A 27,849-nucleotide genomic window follows, 5' to 3' on the forward strand; every position below is an offset into this window, starting at 1 on the left:
TTTTGCAGGTATAATATAAATTTCTGATATGTCATATTGATTACATATAGATTAATCTTTTAATTACCATTTTTTAATATCAGTTTTATGATTTGATAACAATTCTCTTTTTGCAACATTTAAATTTAACTTTATTTTGCTTAACATGTTTTGCTGTCTCAAATAATAAGATTCTATTTATTTTACATATATATATTATTATGTATGTGTTTATAAATACATATTAAATTAAAATGCTTCAATTAAATTCTCTTAATTCAAATATCGCAAACTGGGTATCGCTGGGAAACATCCTATTTTTATGCTCGAGTTTGTTAAAATATAACAAACGGATAATATATTGCTTGTATTTTTTCAAAAAGAAAAAAAACATCACAGGTAATTTTTATTGTATATAATACATGCTTGTATCTTGTTTAAAATCTTTGGCATACAATATTGCTTTGATTTGCTGTGTTAATATTATTATCACAATATTTAAGGTAAAATAAAATATTTCAGTTTAAAGATATTTTCATCGATAAAGTTTAAAGATAGTTTTCGCGGTTTGAAAATTCTTTTTATGATAAGTTTTTTTCTATTGAAAATTACGAAAAAAATATATTATTTTATTTTACCCTTCATTCTCTTGTCACGTGATAATTTTCGCGTGATAAAGTTCACATATATCATCTATTATATACATATAGTATTTCACATAAAGTGTTATAAAGTGTTTTTGACATCAAACAAAAAATGTTTTAAACAAAAGTTATGGAGTTTTAAAAGAGAAAAAATTGATAATTTTGAATTTTAACTTTAAAGGTCATTTTTCAAGATCACGATTTTTTTCTAGTTTTTTAAATAGGACCACACTAATAGTTTTATACAAATCGATTCCTTGCAATATTCAACATTAAAAGTTATAAGGATAGGATGGCCAAAATTGAATAATTTAGATATTTTATATTTTAATTTGATAATATTTTTTACATATAAATTATAAAATATTTCGTAAACTATCCTTTATAACTGTTTACATATTGTAAGGATTCGTGTAAGAAGTTAAGTTGAGTCCATTTAAAAAAAACTAGATTATATTCACATAATTTTGAAACATTACTTTCTATTATATATCTTTTATTATATTTATTATATTATTATATAATTACCTTTTTAAGGTAATATAATTATATAATTATATTACCTTAGTTATAAAATTCAACATTCAAATTTTTCTCTCTCAAAACCTTAAAAATTTTGTCTGTAACATTTTTTGTATAGCGTCAATTTTCGGAGGAAACATCTGGTAATACTTTATGTAAAACACTACATTTGCATCATTCCTGCACAGGAAGGCGGAATGTAAGGAACATATGGTTCATGACATAAGTATATAATTCACTGTTTGAAATCATCAGCCTTATCGTTTAATTTCTCTGCTCTTTGGCGCGCTTTTTCTAAGATCTGCTTGAGTTCCGATGACCGAGCTGTTTTGTACTGAAAATAAAAATTTTACTCACAAGAAAAGTGACGTAGGATTGTCTAATTCAAGATATATGCACTTACCCCGCATTCGTTTTTCGCTAAAGTTAATTGACCATTAAGTCTGCTTCCCTCGGACAATCCGCACAATTGCTCCAATCGTCGTCGCGATAAATTAAATAATTCCAATCCATTCACATTTTCCAATTGTTTGCAAATTCTGCAAGTAAGATAAATCGTTGAGTGATCAAATCAATCCGGTGCCATATTAAATATTGAGATAGATGAAGTCAATATGTACTTCTCCGAGAACCCTTTGGCCGCTAACCAGGTTTGAATTTCCCGAGAGGTCGAGTATTGATTCACCCAAATCTCACGCATATCACTGCTGAGAGAAGAAGAATTCGCTTTCTTCTCTCGGAACATTTTCAAGACAAACTTCAGCTCTTTTTGAACTTCTTCTTGACCGGAAGTGCCTTTTATAATCAGGTAAGATGAATGTTAACAATACAAAAGCTATTACTAACAGTTGGAGATGTAAAAATTTTTTTTTCCCAAAAAAAAAGTCGAAAAAACATTTCTTTATTTATTAAAACAAGCTTAGTTTCTTTCAATATTTTTTAAAATATAATATTATAATTTTTCTTCATTTCTGTTAATATAGTAAAAGAAACACTAAATTCTTATATTTTTAATTTATCTTTTATTAAAAATAATTTTAATGGATTAATGAAGTTTTAACAATTAAAATAATATGGAACATATAATTTGAATAATTTTTAGTTAAATGTATAACAAAAATTTTTATGATGTATCTAATTAAAAATTATTTGAATTATGTGGTATTTTTTAATCACAAAAATCTTTCTTAATTCTTTAAATCTCAGTAAAATTACTTAAAAAATTAATTAAAAATATAAAAACTTTAATTTTTTATTATACTAAAATAGTGACTCTAAAGTATATTTTTTATGGCAACCTGTATAACCATTGAAATGCGATCTACATTTAAAATAGTGATACTTAGCGCAAATTTGTCATCTAAAAAATAAAAAATAATGAAAACTAAACTCGCAATAATCAAAACATAAATATGTTAAATATTTGAGAAAAAAAAATTGTTTGAAAAAACAAAGCTTGCTTTTTTTCACAAAAAAAGTGTATTTAATGAAGAAAAAATTTTTGTTTTTTTTATTTACATTTCTATTGAGAGTTAAAATGTTCTACGCAAAAAGTTAAAATTTGATTATAACTCACTATTAAAGAACTTGATACTTTTGGAAACCTCCGTTTTATTGGATGTGGAAAATGTCGAGGGCGCAGATTTTTGAGTTTGGAACAGCGGAATGGAACCTATTGGCGTTGGTGGTGGTGGTGGAGGTGGTGGTGGAGGCGTCGAAGGTATCTTCGACGAAGCTAATGCAGGTGATGCGGGTGCTGATTTCGCTGCAGATAACGCTGATGCTAATTTCAGTGTAGATAATATTGGTGCCGATTTTGACGTAGCTAGTGTTGATTTCGAGGTAAATGTTGGCGAAGAGGATGGCGATGGCGACACCGATTTATCGGATACTTCATCTGATACTATATCACGAGGCGGGGAATGCACCTCCACGATACTTTGCTGTGTTTTGAGCTTTCCGTGCGATTGAGAGGTACTCTCGATAGAGGAAACACTCGACCTGCTGCTGTCACTGATGGCGTTGTAAGCATTAATGTTGTCTATAAAATAATTTTTTGCAATATTAATTTAAATTACAAACTGCCATGCGATAAAGAATTATTTATCGCAGGAACATTTCATTGCTGTAGGTACCAGTGAACTCAAGCCTATCTATACTGGAATGGCTAGTCCTTTGTTTGAAAATGTGAAGAGCGAGAGGGGAAAAAACTGCCATTTCCCTCTTTTTCTAGTCTTGTACTATCCGAACTAAAAAAACATTAGCTTATTCAAATGTGCAGTAATAATCTCCACTACAACCAGTTAATAAGTATAATATCAAAGAAATTATAAAATAGAAAAGAAAAACAAGATTAACAATGTAACAATATTGTGCAATAAAGAATTGTATAAACTATAAACAATATGGTTTATAAAGTAGACAAGATCATAGAAAATCATTAGCCAATCAGAATTTGCTAAACGGAAGAGAATGGCAGCTTTTTCCCTCTCACTCTTCATATTTTCAAACAAAGGACTAGCCATTCCAATATAGGATAGAATTCACTGGTAGACATGTACACATATGTATAAATCATAATCAATCTAGAAAAGCTATTAAAAACATGAAAAGACTTACCCCAAAGCTTAGAATACAGACACAGATAGTCTTTGATGTATTGGACGAACAAACATTAAGCATAGTTTAAGCGCTACAAGTAACAATAGTCAAAATTTTCTACAACTTGAACAATTATAAATCGGGATAATAAATTACCATTTGTTAAATATACGTGTTAAATGTGTACAATGTATTTTTTATCACTGCACTAAACCAAGTGTTCGTGTAAAATATGATGAAATATTACTACAATTAAGTTTAATTAATCAATTTATAGGGAAGAGAAAAAATAAAAGAGACGACGATACTTCGAACAAATATAATCTGTAACTGCATATATTTATTAACAATAAGAGTGATATACATAAATTACAGTGTAATGAAATACTGGACATAAATCGCATCCCCGACCCACTCGTGGACACATATCTATACAAATGTAGATTTAAGGTTTCCATCGTAAAAAGAGAAAAGATAGGAAATAAACTGTTTACATCGTAAAATTTCTTGTAGAAATTATATATGTCGTGATTTTCGATTACTGCATTTTAGAGAGCATTTTATCAACATATTATATTATAGTTGAACAATAAAGGAGTGAACAGAAGAAATACATCTATGACAGGGAAAGATTATATAATAAATGCTTTCTTGTCCACGATTATTGTTTACGTGCGAGTATATTGCTGATTGATTTCTTGGTCCACTTATTATTATTAAATTCAACACTCGATATTTATTTTATATTATCGAATTTAAATATATAATAATAAATAATGCAAGCTAAGAAGTGATGAGTATTGATTTGATGATATCAATTTCGTATTTTATGCTTGTACCTTCTATTATTATCTTTTGACATAATATAAAGATATTTAGAGTCAATGTATATTGAAATAAATTGAATGAAATTCATATAAATATGAGGGAAAAAGAACTGATTATATGAGAAAAAATTTTCTTGTTAGAGAAATTATAAATATAAATATAATTTCTTTTTTTAATATTGAGTTGGCAAACATCTTTTATTTCTGATTTTTTTTCCTCTTCTTTTTTTACTATTTTCCTTCAATTATTTGTACAAGCTTATTTACATCGATCTAATAAATACAAAATGCATGCGACGACATGTACAAGCAGAATCGGACAAAAGATTTTTTCCTTCAATAAAAGCTATTGATAAAACAGAGCGTGCAATAAATGTCAAAATGATATTATGATATCAGAAAAATTTTTTGTTCTCTCTCTCTCCGTATTTGTCGTTGGATTCTTATCAAGAGCTTTTATCGAAATAAAACTTTTTCTCACAATGAAATTCCCAATATAAAGACAAAGGACAGACACAGCAATTCTGCTATAGTTTCAATGAAAATATAGTATAGTATATTAGAATCTAACTAATTTAATTTTGCTGTTCAAATAAAAAAAATTTTTCTCGACAAAATTAAAACATTATTTCGAGTCAATCAAAAAAATGATGACTTTAAATGTATGTAATTTTACTTTTCAAAATGATCATAAAGCAATGTTTAAAAAATGTTTCTTTTATAAATGCATTTGATTTCAAAATTGAAATTTTGTTGTTCAAAAGAGACTTTCAACTTTAAAATGCTGTATGATACTGATTGATGTATGATCATTTATCGCAAAGTTACATACAAATTTCATTTTTTTCGATCGACTCGAAGAGCTTTAATTTTATTTAGGAGTATTGCATACAAATACACACACATACAAAATATATATAATTACACGGTCTGTTCAGAAGCGTTTTGAAAATTTAGGTTGTCGTGATTAAAATATCAAATTTCATAATGTGATCAATAATTAAAAGAGTGCGCTGCAGAAAAAATTTTAAAAAAATTAGTCGCACCAGATTCTGAACAGACTATGTGTGTGTGTGTGTGTGTATGTATATATATATATATATATATATACACATAATATTTGAAAAGCAAAATTATACAGGGTCTCGAAAATTTTCGAAAAATTAAATTAAAAAGTTTTTTTTTTTGATTTGTGAACTTCGGGATTCCTTATGTATGTATATAATTTCATACTTGACATAACTTGCATTGCTTTATTTGTATATATGTAAGTATTTGTATATAAGTACTGTCTAACGAGAGAATGTTCAATGGGTTAACGTTTCCATAAAATATAATATAATACGCATATATGTATGTATATGAGTGTGTATACATATATACATATATATATATTTCTTCATTCTGCTATTATAAAATTATATAATTAAATTTAGTTAGTCGATAAATATAGAGAATATAATATATGATGATAATCTTCAATAATCATACAATTGATAAACAAAAATACAATATTAAAAACTCCGGTAATTCTCAACTAAGTTAAATGTCGGACTTGATAATAGTCATTACTGTTTTCTTTACTTATTGTTATTTTAAATAGTGTTATTTTAAATATTAAGGAGGAAGAGGGGGGGAGGAGGTTGACAGTCACTACTACTTGATAATTCTAACTTTCATATTGTGCATATTGATCAATTAATAAAATTCATATCAAACGAGCTTCAATATTGGTATATATCTTAGCTTTCGGATATATCATTAAATGTTGAAAAATAGTTCAGTATCTTCAATGTCATATTTTATTTTTGATTATTATCAATCATATCTTCTATGCTAAGCGCGATAAAAGAAATTGAATAAAATAATCAATCATCGAGAATAAAAATATTATATGAATATCCACGTAATAGAACGAATTATTACTACTTATTGTTGGTTCTCACATTTAGAGAACTTCTTTTTATTAATGATACCTTCTTTATATGTACACGTTCAAGAGAAAATCATCAGATATTACAATATTCTTCGATAAATGCGCTAATTGGAACGTGACGTGAACAATGATCTAACATGGTTAATTATGCTAATTCATTTACATACTAACGTAATGCGCGTTTCCTTATCTCTTATGTATATCAACTCTCTTTATCAGATTTGATATTATATTGACTTTAGTGGCCTAACCACGCCAATTAAGGCAGCATCTTTCGATTTTGAAAGACATTTGTTGCTCTAAAATCGAAACTTATTTAGAGAGAAAACGCTGGATTTTATAATTTCGTAATTTTGCTGAAAAAATATATTAGGAATTGTTCCACAATTCGAATAAAAATATAGAACGCCCCTGCAATCGCAATAAAATAGCTTAAAAGTATCGAAATTCACCTTTTTTCCCAAGTCTTTCTTTTCTCACCCAATCAGCAGGTGCTGGTGGCGGAATCGCATGTGCTCGATGCGTAGCTTCCGGTCCTGGACTAGTGCTGGTTCTTTCGAGCTCCGAATCCTGCGACATACACGCAAAATGCTATTTTATAAATATTAGAAATTTATAAAATTTAATTTGATGTTTTAATCTAAAGAACATTAAACTTTTCGATTTCTTACTATAATTATATTAAATTATCATGCGATCATAAATCGTATTATTGTACAATAATAAAGTATTACAATTCCTCTGCAGCACGATATATTCATGGAATATTGTTTTGCAAGATTGGAATATTGCATGCAATATTCCTGAAAGCTTATCACAATATAGATATGTCCGCTCCCAGACTATATTATGCAATATTTCTATAATGATGCTGATATATTTCTGCTACGTGATACTATATTTACAAAATATTGCAGAATATTTCTTATATGCATAATACTTATTTGTCTAATTTTTAAACAAGTAGTTCAATACGTGAATTTCCTATGTTAGGATTGTATCAGAAATTAAGCTGATAGAAAAATATATATAATGTTACTATAGTTGTGTTGTATTTGCAGGTTTTAGATACTCTTATAAAAAAAAACCTGAATACGGAATAGATAACGCATAGTGCGTCACATAGCGGTAAGCAAACAAACTAGCAAAAGATATGTGAGTGTATTATAATATAGCAGTAATATTTTGCAATATCTCCAATAAAATATTAAATTTATAATATTTGCACAATATTGCTGCAATATTTGTAATATGTCACAATACTGAAATATTCATGCAATATTTTAGCAATATTTCGTGCTGTAGGGGTTATTATATGTTTCAAAACTTTTGCTAAAATGAGCATTGGTTATCTATAAACACAATTTTATTCACATCTCAGATAACCAAGCATGATTAATCTTATTGATTAATCATATTGCTGTCATGTTTCCAACAATAATACAATTATTGACAACAAAACAGCAACTGATTCAAACAGTTGATTATCTAGAATTCTTTACGCCACTCATAATTTGGTAAAAATTGGTAAATTGGTTTAATCCGGACTCCCCTCAGGATTTGCCGTGTATATCAACTTTTTTACAACCCTATACCTCCCTTTTTCTCAACTGTCATCTCCTGAAGGAGGATGGTTTTATCCCTCTAACTTCAACCGCAGAGTGCGTCTTATCTGCAAGTCAAAGGGACCTACTTTTTACTGCTGGTTCTGAACGGCCTAGATAGAGGAAATTTTTGTGGCAAGATACTCTTTGGTGGATTGCCATTGCCATCCGAGAGGTGGCGATCAAATTAAATCGAAGAAAAATTCGAAATTTCTGGTCGGATTTGAACCCGAGATCTTAGGCACAGCAAGCAGACGCACAACTCACTGTGCCAGAATCGCATACTACACCACTCATAATTATTCATCAATAATCTATCTATCAAAAAATTCTCACCTCGTAGTTATAGCCGTGACCCTGCCTCGGATATCTGCTCGTATACAAAGGATTGTTAAAGACATCATTGTCACCAGCGTGAGCGGTGGAATTGTGGGACGTAACGATAGTGTGTGGCACGTGAGCAACCTGTCCCCGAGAATTCCTCGCCTTCCACCATTTCCTGCTGTCGTCGAGGATCTCCAAATATTCGCCCCTGACCACGGTGAGCTCCTTGTCGTTGTTTGCCGTTCGTGGATAGGTGACTTGCACGATCTTGGCATGGCGTGCTGCCAATTCGTCCAACCAAGCTTCCTGCGCTCTGTCTATACCGGCCGACGCTCTGGGAGCTCTCTCAATCGAATCTACAGAAATGTCGCTATGCGCCCTAGTTTGGTCTGCTCTTTCCTCTCTACCATACAATTCTGAACTAGGTCCGTAATTTCTGTCAAAGTACTCATTACCGCCACGCTCTTCTCGACTGTCGTATTCTAAATAATCGCTGCTGTAATGTGACTCGTCCACATCACGGTGATTATAATAAGGGTCATTCTGTTGTTCCGGTAATTCGTCTCTCTTCTGTTTATCTGCATTTAGCAAAGACGCCAAGTGATCATGGTCTCTATCCTCGGGGATAGGATATTCCGGAGACCAGCCATCCATGAAGATCGGATGGTAAGGCGGTACATGACCTTTCCATTGATCACGCGGTATTAGCCACGTGTCACCCAGTGAGTGCCAGAGTTCGGTCTCTTTGCTGGTTACACAGTTTATCAATAAATTGACAGCTTCTCGTGTAAGGAGCGGCGACACCACCTTACTAGGTAAATTCGGATCGTAATTGGTGTCGTGAGATGCGTCTACGATGAGCGCGAGCGGCGTAAAGAGAAAGTGTACAAGCTCCGGAGCATTAGGATCGTGGATGTGTGCCTTGAGCTTAGCGAGCAGATTGAATGAGAGCTTGAATTTTTGAAATATATCAACAAACTCCATCTCAGGTGGTGGTTTCGCTCTCATCGTTAGCATACCATCACCGAGGTTTCTCTTTTTCGATTTCCGGTTACGTCGTCGACGTTCCAGCTCCCGTGATGCAGCAGCTGCATGCTGCAAACGCGCAATGAACTTCTCGATGTCATCAAAGCAATGGTTCAGAATCGTCACATCGCGCTCGTATTTCTCTGACGATGTCGATGATACCTCGTCATTGTTTTCTTCCCGGGAAATGTCATTCTGACCGTCTGCTATGTAAATAAATATACATAAAAATATTCTCCCTGTATTAACACTCTTAATCTTTGGTTAATTGATATTAACACTATTAATCCTTAGTTAATAAGAAACTTGTGAGTAAAAAAGATGGATATCAAACTGGTATAATTCTCGAAAATTAAAATAAAGACTAATTTCGCATATAAAATATTAATTTTCGATAATTGTATACTCACCATTCGCTGTATTGAAAGTGGACACTTGTTCTCTGACACCGTTTAGAGGTGGTTCCGGAGGCGGTAAGGTCGGCGGAGGTGGAATGTGACCTCTGTGAGCTCTGGGTGAACCGCCCGTAACAAGTTTTCCCGTTTGTAGTATCTTCAGGTCCTCAACTAGATCCTGTGCCGATACACTCTGGCACTGGAATATATGCATCTCTACTCGCTGTCCGGAACCGCTGTCGTCGCCTACCGTGAAGACTAAAATATTATTGTACATCTCCATCGGGTCCCTTGATGTGAATGCCGTTGGTTCCTGTATTGAGGAAGCCGGAAACCGTTCCATGACAGCCTAAAAATTTTCAATATATTATTAAATAAAACTGTCATTGATTGTACTTCTTCGTATAAAATGTCAAATTAAAATGTTGATACAAATTATGCAAATAGTCCTCAACTATATCAAATAATTTCGTTTACATTATCAAAAATAAAAAGTATGTATAATTTTATTTTTTAAAAGTAATACCATATTTGAATATAACTGAATAATTATACATAATAAAAACGATTTCAGAGATTTTAATGACTTTGATATATTCCAAGTAGCAAGTACATGTCATTTTGACGTCAAAATTTGATCAGTTGGATCCAAAAATGACATAATGTAATGACGTGAAAATGATTAATGTCACAGATGATGACATTTCAAGACGTTAAAAAGATTCAGGTTCATGACCTTGACAATATATGTCAGAGTCATTCAAATTTGTGAGGTTGCTTATTATACAGAATTACTGAGGAGTTTGAAAAATATTATTATATATTGTAATATTTGTATAGTCTTAAGTATTTTGACAAGATCATTATATTTTCGAGAGAAAGAGAAAGATCATAATAGTTTCTACAATTATGCAAACGATCGAGAGAACATGATGAAAAGTATGAATTTAATTAAAAATATTATCAAGTCCTATAAATATCTTTCTCAATTTTTAAAGTATACTTATAAGTGAAATAAAAGAGATAAATTTTACCCCTGTTTCATTGTCCATGATAAGAACCCAGTTTCGTTCGAGACGAAGCTGCATTTTTTGACTCCAGATGCCATTACTTTTCTCCAGTTGTAGAAGTCGGCGCATACCATCAGTCGGAAACATAATACCGGTGTCCTTCGTGACGGTGAATGTGGCCAAGTGTTCCATCATATACGTCGATTCCGAACCGCTGGCGCGACCGCCAGAAGTACTGGACGGTCCGCTAGAACCGCCATCTAAAATATGAGGTTTGCTTTTAATTAACTCGGTCAAAAAAAACCCGACTCTTATTTCTTCTCTTATTGTTCAGTTTTCAAGATAATACAAAATATTTATATAATTTTTTATGATATAATACACAAATAATCCTTTTATAATTTTTATTATACAATAATAATTTTCTTCCTTACATAATTTTTTTATTATAGCACAATCTGATTAAATTTTTCTTTTCCAAACATTCCTAATTTATTCCTCTTATTTATTTCTAAAATAATACAAAATATTTTTAATTTATTAAATTATTCTAATTTGTTATACCATTTATTTTATTCTAATTTTTATACATTTACATAAAGCTCCTTATTTCCTTGTAATTTGCAATAGTAAATAAATCAAATAAAATTAGCAGAAAAATAATATTTTAGCAAATGATAATTTACTTTGAAATGAAATTAATCTAGTACGATTACTCACCTTTGTTATAAGCGGGACTGTGACCACTATTGTAGTACGGCATCATAAACAGGATATACCGATCCTGATTATAACTGAAAGAGAGAAGTCACGAATTAGGAATTGTATGTCAGATACGTAATAAGTCGTCACGGGCGAGGGCAAAGAAAATCTTAATTGGCCTTCAGGCTTTGCGTTTGCCCGTTTAATTTATTCACATGCCGTCTTTTTATTCCGAATCACAGAATTAGTCGTAGATATTGGTGTTGCCAAGCGTCAAGCACAGCCAGACAATAGTTTGTATTTAATAACTTAAATGATAGCAACATATTCGCGTTGTGCGATGCATATCTGATGCAAGAGTGAGTCAAAAGAGTGTCATATTTGGCGCTCAAAAAACTAACACACCGCTGAAGTGAAATCATTTCATTGAGCCCTAATTTATTTAACGGACATGTCTGGAATTCTTTTCTCTCTCCTCCTTCTCCGTTATCTTCTTCTCCCGGTTTATTGAACTTTATTGTTGAAGGTGAAACTTTACATTCAACGAAGCTAATCGTTCGCTTCACTCCTCCTTCAGACACTTCACTCCTCATTTAATTTGCATCCATGTAATGTTGCTCACTTCTTATTTCTTATGAAAATATATACAGAATATTTCACACAAAATTTATAGGATTCCAAGAGAAAAAAAGTTAATAATTTGGAATTTTAACTAAGGTTATTTTTCAAGGTCATTGAAAGATCAATCTAGTTTTTTAAATGGAATGCAAAGTTTCTTATACGTATAAATCGATTCCTCGCAATATGCGGTGTAAAAAGTTATAAAATCATAAAATTGAATAGTTTACAAGATATTTTGTACTTTAATTTGTGATAATTTTACATAAAATATGTATATCTTGTAAAATATTCATTTTTCGATTATTTTATCTCAATTCTTTTATTCACAAAATGATGAGAAATCAATTGTAAACAAAGTCACTTGAAAGTCAACACATCTTATGTGGTTGAATTTATTCTTTTATAACCTACATCATTGCATTAATAAAAATATCATTTCACTAAAAAAAATATCAATGACCTTGAAATCTCATAAAAGATAACATATAAAAAAATTTTTATCACAATATTAATGTCTTTGTATCGAACAATTTTCGCTTTTGACTTTTGTTCGTATCATCAAAGCAAACAAAGATATTTTAACTACAAATGCTCTAGTTAACCCTTTGAGTCACGAATTTTTCTACTTGTCAATATTTTATAAAATTTGATATACAAGGGTTTTTGGGGTCGCTGATTACGAATCCGTTGTCAGATTTTCAAAATTCAAGATGGCGGATCCAATATGGCAGACGAGATTTTCAAAATTTTACTCCTGCCATATTGGATCCCTGTATTAAATTTTGGAAATTAAATTTTTTTTCCTTTAGATTCAGATTCTGCGATCTAAAAAAACCTTCAGAAAAAAAAATTTTAAAAAAAATACAACTGTTACTTTTAATTTAGAACAGAAAATATTGTTATATTTTTGATCAAAAAAAGAAGGATTTAACAAAAACAAGACGCTGGAAAATTCTAAAAAAATTCTGAAAAATATTTTAGAGTGTACTAAGATTATAAAAAAATTGCCGTATTTATTGTCATAATTAGTCAGATTAGTAGAAAATGTACTTTTTCGTAAAAAAGTACTAATTTTGACTATTTGTTTATATATGATATTTTTGCAATTAACAATTAATGACGGTTCATATTTTTTTACACTTATTGATGTTCTAGAGACTTTGTAGAAACAAAAAGTCCGGTATTTGTTGATAAAAAAGTAGTTAAAACAATAAAAAACTACGAAAAAAAGGTGGGTCTCTGGGTGACCCGTTGTGACTCAAAGGGTTAAAGGAAACACCCTCTGTGTATGTGTATATATATTATATAAACAAAGAAAATGAATTATAGAAACTTGAAAATAGAAACTTATTCTGATAAGGAAAGTTATTTGGTATATAATATTGAAACCATTGTGGTTTGTTAAAGCAACATTTTTCCCTTCATTTTTTAACAGGAAAACGGGAAAGTGTCGTGTAGATTAATGCATCACAAAATCTACAATACACGTTCGTCAATAATTACTCCTAATAGGCGCGAGAGAAACTGAGAGAAGATGACGATTAGTTTTTGTATAACTATGCGTGAGGAATGTGAAATTCTGAATTTGTTCCAAGAGAAATTCTTCCTTAGTCGTTCCTCGAGTTAATCACATAAGCAAATGCATGGCTATAAAGTATCTTTGTACTTAAAGAGTAAAGGCCATGACACATAGAAAAATATAAGCAGTAAGCAAATTCTTCAATTACAAATATTCTGATCGAATATTGTCACAGATCAATTTGAAAACATAAACAAATAAAAAAATATTTATTTGCTTTCTGCTTATATTTTTCTATGCCATAGTCTATAAATGAATTACACAAAGCTAAATTTATCGATTTCGACATATCTATATTGTTATAAAATAACAGACTGTTAAATCAGCCAATACTAAATCAGTTCAATACATAGAAATTATCTATAAAGAGATGATCATTAAATGATGATAATTAATCTCATGATTTGCTTTCTTACTAATGATTGCAGAGCTATAATATTTGAAGGCAGTTTCGCAATTTACGATAGATTAAACATCATGGCTTGAAAAGAGAATTATTATGTGACAGGAGACACAACAATCAGTTTTCATTTTGTGCGGTGATAGAAATGTATGTCAGCTGTGTACACATAATATACTATGCCTATAAACAGCTGTATAAACTTTATAGTTTTTAAATTTCATATAAAAATTATGGCATTATTGACACAAATATGTATATATATATATATATATATACATATTTGTGTCAATAATGCCATGATTATTATATGAAATTTAAAGAATATATAAGAAAAAAATATATATACAGGATGTTTCATTTTAAGTGATAGGGTCGATTATCTTGCAAATCGATAATTTTATTGAAAAATGTTTCAGAAAAAAGTTGCATGGTTTGAAGGGTGACATAAGATGATACCATTGGTTTGACCTTGGATAGTCGTTTGAAGGTCGCGTAAAGGTTATCTTTAATTTCTTAAATGGAAACTACTATTTTTCATTACATATTCTTGTAACTTACCTCAAAGCTTTCCAAAACACTATAATAAAATATTTTTTCATTAATACACTATAATAAAATATTTTTTCATTAAATACTTTTCGAGTTATAAGGCTTCAAAGTTGCAATATTTTGACATAAAATACAAGATATCTCGTAAAATATTCATTTTTCGATTATCTTATCCTAATACTTTTATGCACAGAATAACGAGACAAATCAATTGGCATAATTAAAACACATAATTATGTTAAAGTAAAAATGTGTAACTGCTAGTTGCAAATTCAGATTTTTTCTTAAAAATAACTGTGTGTATTTTCTTTACACCAATTGATTCGTCTCATTATTCTGTGCATAAAAGTATTAGGGTAAGATAATCGAGAAATGAATATTTTACGAGATATCTTGTATTTTATGTCCAAATATTGCAACTTTGAAGCCTTATAACTCGAAAAGTGTTTAATGAAAAAACATTTTATCATAGTGTTTCAGAAAGCTCTCGAAGTCAGCTACAAGAATATGTAATAAAAAATAGTAGGTTTCATTTAAGAAATTAAAAATGACCTTCACGTGAGCTTCAAATGACTCTTCAAGGTCAAACCAATGATACCATCTTATGTCACCCTTCAAATCATGCAACTTTTTTCTGAAACATTTTTCAATAAAATCATCGATTCGCAAGATAATCGACCATATCACTTAAAATGAAACACCCTGTATATATATTTATTGATGATGGTTTTATTTTATGTATTTAATATCAATAAACAAAAAGTTAGATTATAAATAAATAAGATCAAGGCTCTCTTTTATAATAAACTAAACGGTTGATAAAGGCAATAGAGTTTAAAAAGTTAGATTATGATGACGTATTTTTATAACAAAATATTTAAAATGTTCTAATAAAAACAAAAAAAAAGATAAAGAAAAAAAAAGGAAAACAAGAAAGCAAGAAGAGAGAGAGAGAGACAGATTAAGAAAGAAATAGGTATTGGTTTCAATAGTCAAATAAGTAGTGATTTTCATTTTATTAAAAGTATTATTTTATGTATCAAGTATTATTTTATGTATCAAAAGTCGTACAGTATATCATCCAAACTCACCAACTAACAATAAGTTAATAGTATTGCGCAACAATATATGACTCGATAAGGATTTTTAATTGTTGTCTGTAAAAATGTGGCTTATATATATATACAATATATATGTTTCTACACGTAACAAAACACTTATTGAATTTTTCTGAAATTACGCTATTACCTTGGTTGTGGTTGCGACTAATAAGAAAGAGAAGCACTGTCAACAAATGGACTGATGCATCTGATACCTTAGCTTTTTATACTTATATTTTATACTTTATTTCTTCAAATTTTCAGTTTATTTGCCAATTTTCTTTTGGCAAACGTTTAAAATAGAAGATATTTAAGAGAGAATATATTTATAGAAAACTTAATATATAGAAAACATTTAATTGTTACCATTAGTATAACAAAAATTTATTATTTTGCTATCTCACATACATTTATTTTATTATTTTTATTATATATAAATCATAGTTATTTATATTTAAAATATTAAGTAATTATTTTTTCGAAAAATAATATTTATGGATTTGTTTACTTTTAAGGGTCCGAATATTTTTAAATCAATTTTTTATTTATTTAAAAAGATAGATCATTTAAACATTCTAATTTTTTTTATAATTTAAATATTCTTATTTTTTTATAATTACTCATCTTTTGTTATACATTTTTTTTGTATGTTGTATGAACAAGTCAATGATCTAATATTATGTGTCTTTGAATTAACCTTGTGCAAACAAAATTCAAAAAATATACCATAATAATTAAATACATATTTTCAATATGCTATCAACTTTTAAACATTTATCAAGAGGAAAAATAAATAACAAATAAACTCTGTTTATAAAGTCTAACTATTAATAAAAAATTTACATACGTTTTGACACTATTCTGCGCATTATATCTTTCGGCATTGTTGGCATGTAAATGTTTTTTAATATTCCTCAAAAGAAAGAATCTAATAAATTAAGATAAATGTACTATCAACAAATATGTTTGCATCTCTTCTTATCAGTTGATGCTTAACACTAGATGCTAATTATACTAATATTACAAAGAAAACAAGTATTGATTATAATATTTTGACATAATTTTTATTTTATTATTTATTTTCATGTTTTTTCACAGTTTGTTAATATTAAGACTATTAACAGAATTAAAGTTTCATTTCATAATTGCCTTAATAGTTATCTGGAAAGTAATGACAGACATTGGGAATATATTTTTTGTTATCAAAATACGTTTTTTAAATTTTTCGCAGAAAATTAATTTAAAGACATTTCAAGGTATAATATTTTAAGTCCTTAGATTACCCATAAAATCTACAATAAAAAAAAAAAAAAAAAAAAAAAAACGAATATTCCAAAAGTCGATTTATAAACTATATATTTATATAGGTTTTATAATTTTAAGTTAACTTTTCTTTAATTTTGCTAAGAAAGAGAAATAATTAATCTAGCAGAATGTACATTACAAAAATAAAAAATGCACACTAAAAAGATGTTACAGAAATTATATAAAATATTGAATATAATTGTTTCACCTCGAGTTCTCTCTCACGCATTGTAGGTAGCTATTCGACTCGACGTGAAAGAATTCCTGTTCACGGTGTGGTTCTAATGCTCGCGGGCATAAGAATCTCGACAGCGACCTAACGTACAGTAATCATGGCAAAAAGGGAAGGGAAAAGGAAGGAAGGCGAGAGTGGGCTTCAATGTGTATGTCTCTCCTCGATATTAAAGTTGTCAATGTATTTTCTGCGTGCCAGAAATTCCTTATCGCCCTGAATGTCAGCTTTCTGCTTATAATGAAATTTTAATTTTAATTTAATGTAAACTATTCTCATTAACATATTTCCTGTTCCATATATATATATATAAATATTAAAAATTCAAAATGAGTTATAATAGAAACTGTCATCGCAAACAATACACAAACACATAAAATATGTGTGTGCAGAATATATAAAAGTATCTTCCATTTTTATAAAAATTAAAAATATGTGTATGTACCGTACTTTTTTCTTATAGGTATAAATAAAAATATTAAATTTATGTAATCTACATATATTAATAATAAAAAGACATTTATCATTATTTAAAGGTATCTTCTATTTTCATAAAAATAAAAAGTATGTGTATGTATTGTATTTTTTTCTTATATAAATAAAAATATTAAATTTAAATAATCTATATATTAATAATAAAAAGGCATTTATCATTATTTAAATATTTTAAATTAAATGTCAATTAAATACATATTATACAAATTAGAATAAAAATATAAATTAATTCTCTTTCTCTCTCTATTTCTCTTTATTTATTTATTTATTTATTTATTTATTTATCTATCTATCTATCTATCTATCTATCTATCTATCTATACCAAAAAATGTATTAAAATATAAGCTCATATTAGAAAACTCTAAAGGTGATTATTGTTCATAACAATTGTTTATAACAATATTGGAAATATTTCTTTATAAAGTTTATAGATATCAATTTTGAGTATGTTATTTTGTTAAAATAAATTTTTTTCTCTATCATAATTATTTCATATTATTTGTATTTATTTCTATACATTTCTGAATGTTTCGTACTCGAAATTATACTATTATAGGTCACATATTGAATTAATTTTGCTGATACAAATAATAATAAAAAAATATGTAAGTTTAATTTAAAAAATATCAATCACTTTTAAAAAAATATGACCTCAAAAAAAATTTTTTGTTTATTATAACGTTTGTTTCTTCGAAATAAACAATTTTTTCCTTTGATAATTTTACGTTTTTTCATTAAAAAGAATAAAAATATTCTAGATACTTAAGTAAAAAATAAATTGATAAGTATATAAAAATAAAAAACTAAATTTTATACTGCAGATGTTACTTCTTTTTAGAATCGAAGTTTGTCGAAATACACATGATTCAAAATTAAGTTGTACTTTAAAGAATATTTTCGACAATACAATATACCAATACAATTATGTTTTGATGAACATGTATGTACATACATGCTACTTAACGAAAGTTTAAGCCTATGTTTCAAAAAATTGGGCTATTTTCAAACCGCTACAACTCGGCAAAAAGCAAACATTATAAAAATTAAAAAATTTTGAAGTTTCAATTTTAACACGCTACCAGTAATTTATAAAAATTTTTTTTATCTTCTCAGTTCTGTGTCTTAAAAAAGGATGTATTTTTTCCTTAAAATTACATATTTTTTGACATTCTGCAGCTCAATAAAAAAAATTCTTTCGAAAAATTAAAATCAAGTTTTATGACTACAATCACAAATTACATTTTATCTGTAAAACGTATTTTTTTAATTTTTCCATGAGTTTTTTGGCTGAGTTATACGATTTTGAAACCTGTATTTTAAAAAATGAGAAAGTAAAACAATTTTTAAAAACTATTAATACCATATATTAAAGTTGAAGCTTCAAGTTTCAAAATATTTCTTTAATTTTTTGTCTGCAATGATTTTTCGTCGAGTACCGACATCATTTAAAAAATATAATTTAGTTTATAACTCAGTCAAAAACAAATCGTAGACAAATTTTTAAAAAAGCGTTTTATAAGTAAAATGTTTATAAAACTTAATTTAAATTCTTCGACAGAAATTTTTTTTATCGAGTTGTAGAGTGTCAACAAATATGTAACTTTGAGGAAAAAACAGTATATCTTTTTTTAAAGCGCACAGAATTGAGAAGATTAAAAAAATTTGTTAAAAACTACTGATAGCGCGTTAAAATTGAAATTTCAAAATACTTTTTTAATTTTTTGTTTACAATGATTTTTCATCGAGTTTGAAAATAGCCCAATTTTTTTTAAATACGAGGTATACTCATAAACTTTTGTCAGGTACTGTACATGCGCGAATGCGCATTTTGCATTGCGCGTTCGAGAAAATGTCATCCGGGAAAATATAATTCCATCTCTATCACTTCTCCTGTATTTTATCTACGTATCTTTCTTTAGCTGTGAATTAAAATCTGTACAAGAGTTTAAATTTTCATGCGCTTAGCAAACAATTCTATCAACTCTTGTCATTTTTTTAGATTATATTCTTATTTATCATTGACTGCAGTATACAATGTGAAAATTATGATTATCTTCATTTTAATAAAGATTATATTAACCAATATTGATAATATTAATTCATAGATAGAAATATATTTTTATTTATTTATAAAAGATTTACTTCTTTGTGCATAGAAAATTTAATTCGCGATCTCGCTTTTCTCATAATATATATTTTGCAACATTTGTTTGGACATTCATGTGCTTCAACTGTGTGTGTGTGTGTCTTTGTGGGTGTGCGCGCGCGCGTGTGTGATAAATAATATTATTTCGCACCGGTAATTTATATACAGGGTATCCCATTTTAATTCCTCCAGTCGAATATCTCAAAAACCAAGCTTTGGAGAGAAAAATGGTTCAGACATGTGTTGTATGATTTCGAGGGGGCCATAAGATGGTACCATTGGTTTGACCTTGAAGAATCATTTGAAGCTCACGTGAAGGTCATTTTTAATTTCTTAAATGAAACCTACTATTTTTTATTACATATTCTTGTAGCTGACTTCGAGAGCTTTCTGAAACACTATGATAAAATGTTTTTTCATTAAACACTTTTCGAGTTATAAGGCTTCAAAGTTGCAATATTTTGACATAAAATACAAGATATCTCGTAAAATATTCATTTCTCGATTATTTTACCCTAATACTTTTATGCACAGAATAATGAGACGAACCAATTGGTGTAAAGAAAATACACATAGTTATCTTTAAGAAAAAATCTGAATTTGCAACTAGCAGTTACACATTTTTACTTTAACATAATTATGTGTTTTAATTACGCCAATTGATTTGTCTCGTTATTCTGTGCATAAAAGTATTAGGATAAGATAATCGAAAAATGAATATTTTGCGAGATATCTTGTATTTTATGTCAAAATATTGCAACTTTGAAGCCTTATAACTCGAAAAGTATTTAATGAAAAAACATTTTATCATAGTGTTTTGGAAATCTCTCAAGATAAGCTACAAGAATATGCAAAAATATATATAGAGTGTTCCATTTAAAAATTCAAAATGACCTTCACGTGACCTTCATGTGACTCTTGAAGGTCAAACTAATGACACCATCTTATGTCCCCCTAGAAACCATACAACTTTTGTCTTAAACATTTTTTCGAATTTTCCATATTTTTCGAGATATTTCACTGGAGGAATTAAAATGGGACACCCATACACACATATATATGAAAAATACACTTAATAGTTTACAAGCTGATAAGCGTGCCAAATTTTAGAAAATGTAAAAAAGATATTAAAGAAAGGGGACAGCACGGCAATACAGTTGTAATCATTCACGATCAATGCTGCACATTACAGTAACATTCCGTCAATAATGATACAACATTGAATATTTAGCATAATTTTTATGTTGAAATTATGGCCATCTCTTGATTACATTTCGTTATGCACGGCAGCCCATAAAAATTTTTATAGATATGATTATAATAATTGTAATGATTATCAATTACTACTGTATATTTATTTTATGAAATGTTAATATTGCGAGATTGTTGTCATATATAATATATAATATATAAATATAAAAGTGAATGATCATGCGTGAATATTACGTCATTCTCCTTGAACATGTGGTAATTATTACTTAATACACTCAAATACGTTATATCTATAGATCCGATAGGAGGTATGTGGGATGCATATGCAAATTACAGAAAGGGTAGAAGACTCAATAAGAATATATAGTCTGCATGCAATCACACAAAGTTACACAAAAGACAATTTGATATTTCAATATTAATTAATTATTAATTAAAATCAAATTAGTGCTTATTTATACATTTGTTTCAACATATTTCAATAATATTTTAAAAATGCATATAAAAAGTATTTTTTTCAGAAAAAATATTTCAACAAAATCAGAAAACTCACGGAAAGTTAACCTTGCGTGAAAGATATTTTCACACGGAACTATGTATGTATATAAATGAAACTTTGATCGTTTTCCACTCTTATACATATATAAGATCGGAATGCCGGCAGCACCAACAAGACATGTTGAAAGTAAATACATACATCGCGGACATGAGTCTCGATATAAGCGCTGAAAAAGTGGAAAGAAAGTTGCCAATGCACTTCGCATACCTACATTGATCCGTTCGCGTTGAGTTGCGAACAAGTTTCGCAGTGAATGGACCAAACCACAACCCGAATCAACTTTTCACTTGACCACTTGGCTCGTTGATTAATCATTAAGAATTAATTCAATCTTCGCAATCAATCATCTGTATGTCGAACGAATTTGTACGTTTATTCCCATATATATGATTCAATATATATCCTGAGATCAAAAGAATATTTATTTTAATTACGTGCTTCATGTAAATCTTCCTTGCATTTAACTAAATAAATATAAAGATATGAGATATAGTTTAATAAACATCCTTATATATATAAGGAAAAAAACCGAATAAAAAACCAATGAGTCTAGAAAGGAATTCAAGATAGTTTTCATAATGGTAAACATAATTTGCGTTTCCGATATCTTCCGCTTTTTTTCTCTCTTTTTTACAGTGTAATGTCTGCGCACGAAAAAAACACTGATGAAATGTTCGGAATATTTTACAATTAGTATAGAAACCAGTATTAGAAATTTATTTGACTTTACTAAATATTACTCAGAAAATATAAGACTTTCTGTTTTTTTTTTTATTTCATTGCTGTAACAAGTGTTATAAAGATAAAAATATTAATATCAATCGATAAAATTCTGCGATAAATAATCTATCAAGTGTTAGCTGTGACTTGTATAATATTTTGAATTATGAACATAGTACAATTATATATTTATAGAAATAACATGATTAACAAATAAAAATATTTATAAGTAAAAAAGTTTTTAATGTTTATAAACAGATGGTGAAAAATTATATTGATGGACACAAAATATGGATAAGAAGTATTCTCAATGTATGTCATGAAATCGCAGACGTATTAAGAGGTCAACAAACTATTGCTATGTGCAGCTACATTTTCTATGTATGCTAGATTATGAGAAACATAGTTATTAAAGCCAATATGTACGGTATAAAAACAGCAAAATTCAACGAGCAAGTTTCAGAATAACATTATGTTAAAAAATATTAAATTAAAAATAGAATTAAAATTTTCAAGATTTTGAAATAATTTTTCTATTATAATTAAAAAAGTGTCTCACTTTTATATATAAAACCATCAATAAAATTATTTATATTAATAATTTTTGCTTTATTTTTCATCAAAGAAAATACATATTCAAATTAAATTGCATTGCGATGATCTCATTAAATATATAGATTTAGCATAATTTGTAAAAATAGCCTTCCTCGATTTATAATACGTTCATCATAAATATTGAAATGACGAAAACTCATACGTGCAGTAATAAACATTCGCGATCTGTGTCACGATGCTAGTCTCACGTGGGAGATTACGTAGGCACTTCGTAGGCGTGAATTACAGGTGTCATTTGACGATGGGATACGAGAAATGATATGACAAGACTTGCTTGGATGAGCTCAAGTGGATTACTGTATGCTATTTAATGTCTTTTTCCCTGTCATGGTTCAAAGAATTATATATAAGGAAACGTGGGGTAGAACAACACCGCGGGGTACAATGGTGCAGAGTCGATATCTTTTTACAGAGATGCTACCATGTCATGAAATATGTTGCAATTATTGCTATTAGGTGTTTCTTTCTCCGTGCTGTTATCAGTGGTCGCAATATTTTTAGTTGAAAGTTGTTATAAATTATTTAATGCACTTGCTGTGCTCTCCGCGACTGAGTTGTAATTCTTCGATATATTTACATAAATTAAACAATGATAAAATTCTATTTTTTATTACCGTAAATACATTTATGTTTTAAAATAATCTTTTCTTATTAATTTCATACTGTGTCTATGTAAATATTGATTAATTATAATTTTTTTTTTATCAAAAGTAAATAAATATGTTTTGAGGCTTAATGAAATATTAGCCCACAAAATGTATGTTGTACTTTTTAGTTCTATACTAGAGAAAGAAAGAAAGTATACATAGATGCTGTCTTTCAAAATTAATACCAAAAATTATTACATTAAAGGATATTTTTCCATGTTTTAAAAATATTTATTATAACAAGAGAATTGTTTTTATTTATTAATTTATAGTTATCATTTAAAAATACAAATCTATATTCTTATATTCTATATATCATATTATAATATACAACTTTTAAGAAGTTTTAGACATCAATGTTAATGAAATAAACAAATTTTGGAGGTGGTCCATTATTCCCCGCATGAAAAGCATATCACGAAAATCTAGGCTTTTACTAAATCAATAATCTCGTCTATTTAAACTATTATTTTATAATAAACTTGTGTTTTTTCTTACAGTGGATAATCCAAAGAATATTTTTAGTAAAAAAAATCAATTTATTTTTTTTTAATATGTTGAAAACTTGCTCAATGCTTACGTTGGCCGTTCTACCTCACGTTCCCCTACATATCATCGTCGGCCGTTTGGAACAAAGTTTTTGTCTGATTTCGGTAACGACAACGTCAATCTCGATATCAACACGTGTCCGATCGAATGTAAACATACGTGAAAACATGATATTCACGCAATATATAATATGACAAAGTCTTGACGTCATTCATTGTCGATTATGTATATGTACGTACAGCACGTCATTACTGATTATTATAAATGGCAAACAATGCAGTTGTGTGTGACACAACGAAGGAATGCAGATCGTAAATGTCACGAACGAGCAGCGACACGAGATTAAAGCTTAACGGAAGGCTGAGGAATGTTTACAGCTCTTCTTCTCTTACGATGTCTGTCGTGAACTTTTACCTACTCAATGAAAAGATGCCAACATTAACGTTTTTCATGTGATTTCAAGTTACAAATACTACCGATTACTATTTACAAATAACGATGCTGCGTTTCTAACAATAAGTCTTAACAAATACAATAATCGTTTCTTACAAAGTCCTCGACATATTTGAGAAAATCAAAAGAGAGACGTGATAAAAAGAAGTTATTGTAAATATGGAATAGAACGTTTACAATTAATATTATTATTGTAATTTACCTTTGTGGAGAATGAACATCTATATAATATGATTATATAATTTATTTTCATTCAAGTATTTTTTTTAATTCTAATACTATGTTGTGTTGTATTATATTTCACCATATATAGTTATATGTGTACGTGTATGTACATGTATGTACAAACTAAAACTTCACAGAATTAAATTATATAAGAATATCATTGATTATGTATATTAAAATAATTATCATATTATAAACTCATATCATAACATTAAAATATGATAAACTACATAACTTACAAATGTAGGTAATTATATTTGTCTATTAGATATATAATTAACTATATTGTTTCAATTATAATTATTATTTAGAAATACATAAAATTATAAAATGTTGATTGTGATTTAAATTGTGACTAAATGCTTATCATCGGTAAAAAATTAAAATTTCACACAATAAAATTATTTGATAGAATAAAAGAGGATGATCAAAGGTCAGCGATCAGTGAATCATCAGATCATCACACAGATCACGATAATGATAGTCCGATAAGAATTGGCGAATCAATACTACAATAGCTATAATAATCGATATCGCGCGTTCATTATAGATAAAGCACATTAGTACGAGGAAATAATCTTTGTGGCTACACATTACAATTAGAGTGTTTCTCCCATAATCACTAAAAAAATTAAATTCATCAAAATCTCACATTTAATATAAACTGTAGCTTTTTTAACTTTCTCAATTGTAATTATTGTTATATACTGTGTCCTACTTTTTGTTATCGATTTTATGTATCAAGCTTTTTTATTAATAATAAAGATTAATAAAAACGAATAAATGTTTTTTTTTATATTATTACGAATAAATGTTTTTTTTAATATTATAGATTTAGATTTTATAATTGGATTTTAAAATATTAAACTGATATAGAGACTCGAGAGAAATTTAAACATACCATACGTGATCTAGATACAATAACATATCCGACAATTAAAACATGACATACCATCCAATTAAGAAGCTTACCTTAATTTCCAAAGTACTTCGATCTTTAATTTTTACTTAATTAGTTAGAAATTTACACTAGAAAACAGCGTAAACTCTATTCTGATGTCATTGAAAGCGTACAGTCGCACGCACGCACATGCATCAGCATACTATACACGCACTGCGCACGCGCGCATACACACACACATACACACATAACATTCCGATAGAATTATTCCTAAATCTGTCAGAAAAAAAGCGGCGGTGATTTTTAATACACAGAAATTTCTTTCCTTTTTTATACAAAATATCAAATTATTTCTTCAAATTTTATGAAAATAAAAGTATTAGGTATGTGTATATATATTTTTTATTATTATATCTAAAAAAATTAAGCACATTCATTTATTTAAAATTGGAATGTCAATAGAGATAATCTAATTTTATTATTCATTTTATTGTTAGTTTATTTCCTTAAATATTGTTTATCTGATTTTTAATTGTAACTTTGATTAAAACTTTCACGTTAGTCGAAATTAAATTTTGTTCTTCAAAATTACACGGTTTTCTCACATTTGCAAAGTTTCGATGTCATGATCAGGAATTAAAACGTGACGCTATGCAGCGAACATAACAGTCGGAAATAAAAAGTGTTAGCTCTATATTCCTTCAGACTTCTGCGTTTGTGACCTCTCCGGTTGCAACAGATATTCATATTGCCAACAGTCATACCACATTATAATGCACTAGTTCTCATCGGAAAAGAAGAAGATATTCGTATTGAATCTCATGTCGGTATTTTAGTTATATTTTCATGTCGGTGACATGAACGGGAGTTAAGGAGGAATTGGATGGATTTGAATTACGTCAAAAGTTTATAAATCTGATATTAGAGATTCATGAATATGACATTACGCAAAGTATTTTTATCCTTTAAAACCAATAATTAATTTGCGCGTTAAAGTAAAGATTTGTCCTGTAGAATTAAAATTATTTTTATGAATTTTTATATATAATCATTATAAATTTTCGTACTACAGTCATTATAAAAAATTCGATACAAAAGCTCGATACAAGATAATATTTACGATTTCGGGAATTAAATTATATTCTACATGGCAAATCTTTACTTTAATTCACAAATGAATTATTAATTTTATGTTTTAAAAGGCTAAAAATAAGTGTTTTGCGGAATGTCAAATTCATGAATCTCAAAATATATTAGCTTCATTAATTTTGACGTAACTGATCCGTCCAACTTATCCTTAAAGTAGTACGGCCCGCACCTTTTACCAGGTGATTTTTATATGCTATGCGTCTACTGAGGCTCGCTCGTCATCATCGTAGACGAGCACGCACAGGCACGCAACCAGGGCGGCCATGCATGGTGCGGAAGGTGGCAACAGGTGCGCGTGACCGGATGATTCGTCCTAGGTCGTTGCAACGATCGGTGCAGAATCTCGTGTTAGTAATTCTCAGAGTACCACAAGTATATCCTCAATGAAGAGATACACAAGATCGTTCCGTGTACGCGATATTTGCTCGAGAAGGAAGGCGATTACTTACCTATTTACAAATTTTTCCCAACGCGCCCAGTGAACACACGCACTTTAGAGACGTTGACAGACTCGGAGGGAGAGGGGTAAACGGGAAGGAGGGGGAAGCTTACGGATTCGAGGCGACAGACAGACACGCGGCGAAAATTACGTCTCGAACATGCTCGACCGCAAATACTCCGGCGACTAATCCGACTTGATCGCCGTCGATCTACGCATCCTTACCTGTTCCAGGTAAGCCGCACATAACGCAACGTGTCATTGGCTGAACATCGAGCAAGACCAATATGGCGGTCGGACTCGTTGGAATCGGCAATCTACGCCGTGGTCATGCCAGGATCGTACAGAAAAATCAACGTTGCAACAGCTGATGTGATTC

At 28.9% G+C, this 27,849-nt stretch overlaps 1 protein-coding gene across 3 annotated transcripts; it reads right to left on the reverse strand.

Annotated features, from left to right (window-relative positions):
* On the reverse strand, positions 1–27,849 carry LOC140675697 (epidermal growth factor receptor kinase substrate 8-like). 3 transcript variants are annotated; one of them, XM_072910306.1, is made up of 10 exons: positions 27,481–27,647; positions 11,589–11,662; positions 10,893–11,128; positions 9,874–10,207; positions 8,450–9,666; positions 6,962–7,079; positions 2,722–3,186; positions 1,766–1,940; positions 1,549–1,684; positions 1–1,479 (listed from the first exon to the last, which is right to left on the reverse strand). In XM_072910306.1, the coding sequence occupies exons 2-10, from the start codon at positions 11,632–11,634 to the stop codon at positions 1,381–1,383; spliced, it is 2,826 nt and encodes a 941-aa protein (XP_072766407.1). In that variant the 5' UTR covers positions 11,635–11,662; positions 27,481–27,647; the 3' UTR covers positions 1–1,380. The 3 variants fall into 3 exon arrangements, with proteins under 3 accessions (XP_072766407.1, XP_072766405.1, XP_072766404.1); XM_072910304.1 differs by lacking the exon at positions 27,481–27,647 and adding an exon at positions 27,696–27,849 and having other exon boundaries at positions 2–1,479; positions 8,450–9,669; XM_072910303.1 differs by having other exon boundaries at positions 2–1,479; positions 8,450–9,669; positions 27,481–27,646.

The sequence above is a fragment of the Anoplolepis gracilipes genome, unplaced genomic scaffold (genome assembly GCF_047496725.1).
Source record: "Anoplolepis gracilipes unplaced genomic scaffold, ASM4749672v1 Contig18, whole genome shotgun sequence".
NCBI lineage: Eukaryota > Metazoa > Arthropoda > Insecta > Hymenoptera > Formicidae > Anoplolepis > Anoplolepis gracilipes.

Excerpts from the sequence above, each read along its gene's own strand:
- LOC140675697 (XM_072910304.1), bottom strand. The coding sequence starts at position 11,634 with ATGATGCCGTACTACAATAGTGGTCACAGTCCCGCTTATAACAAAG. Across the intron at positions 7,080-8,449 it reads GTCACGGCTATAACTACGAG|GATTCGGAGCTCGAAAGAAC; the intron begins GTGAGAATTTTT and ends TGTATGTCGCAG. Across the intron at positions 1,685-1,765 it reads GCCAAAGGGTTCTCGGAGAA|AATTTGCAAACAATTGGAAA; the intron begins GTACATATTGAC and ends TCTTACTTGCAG.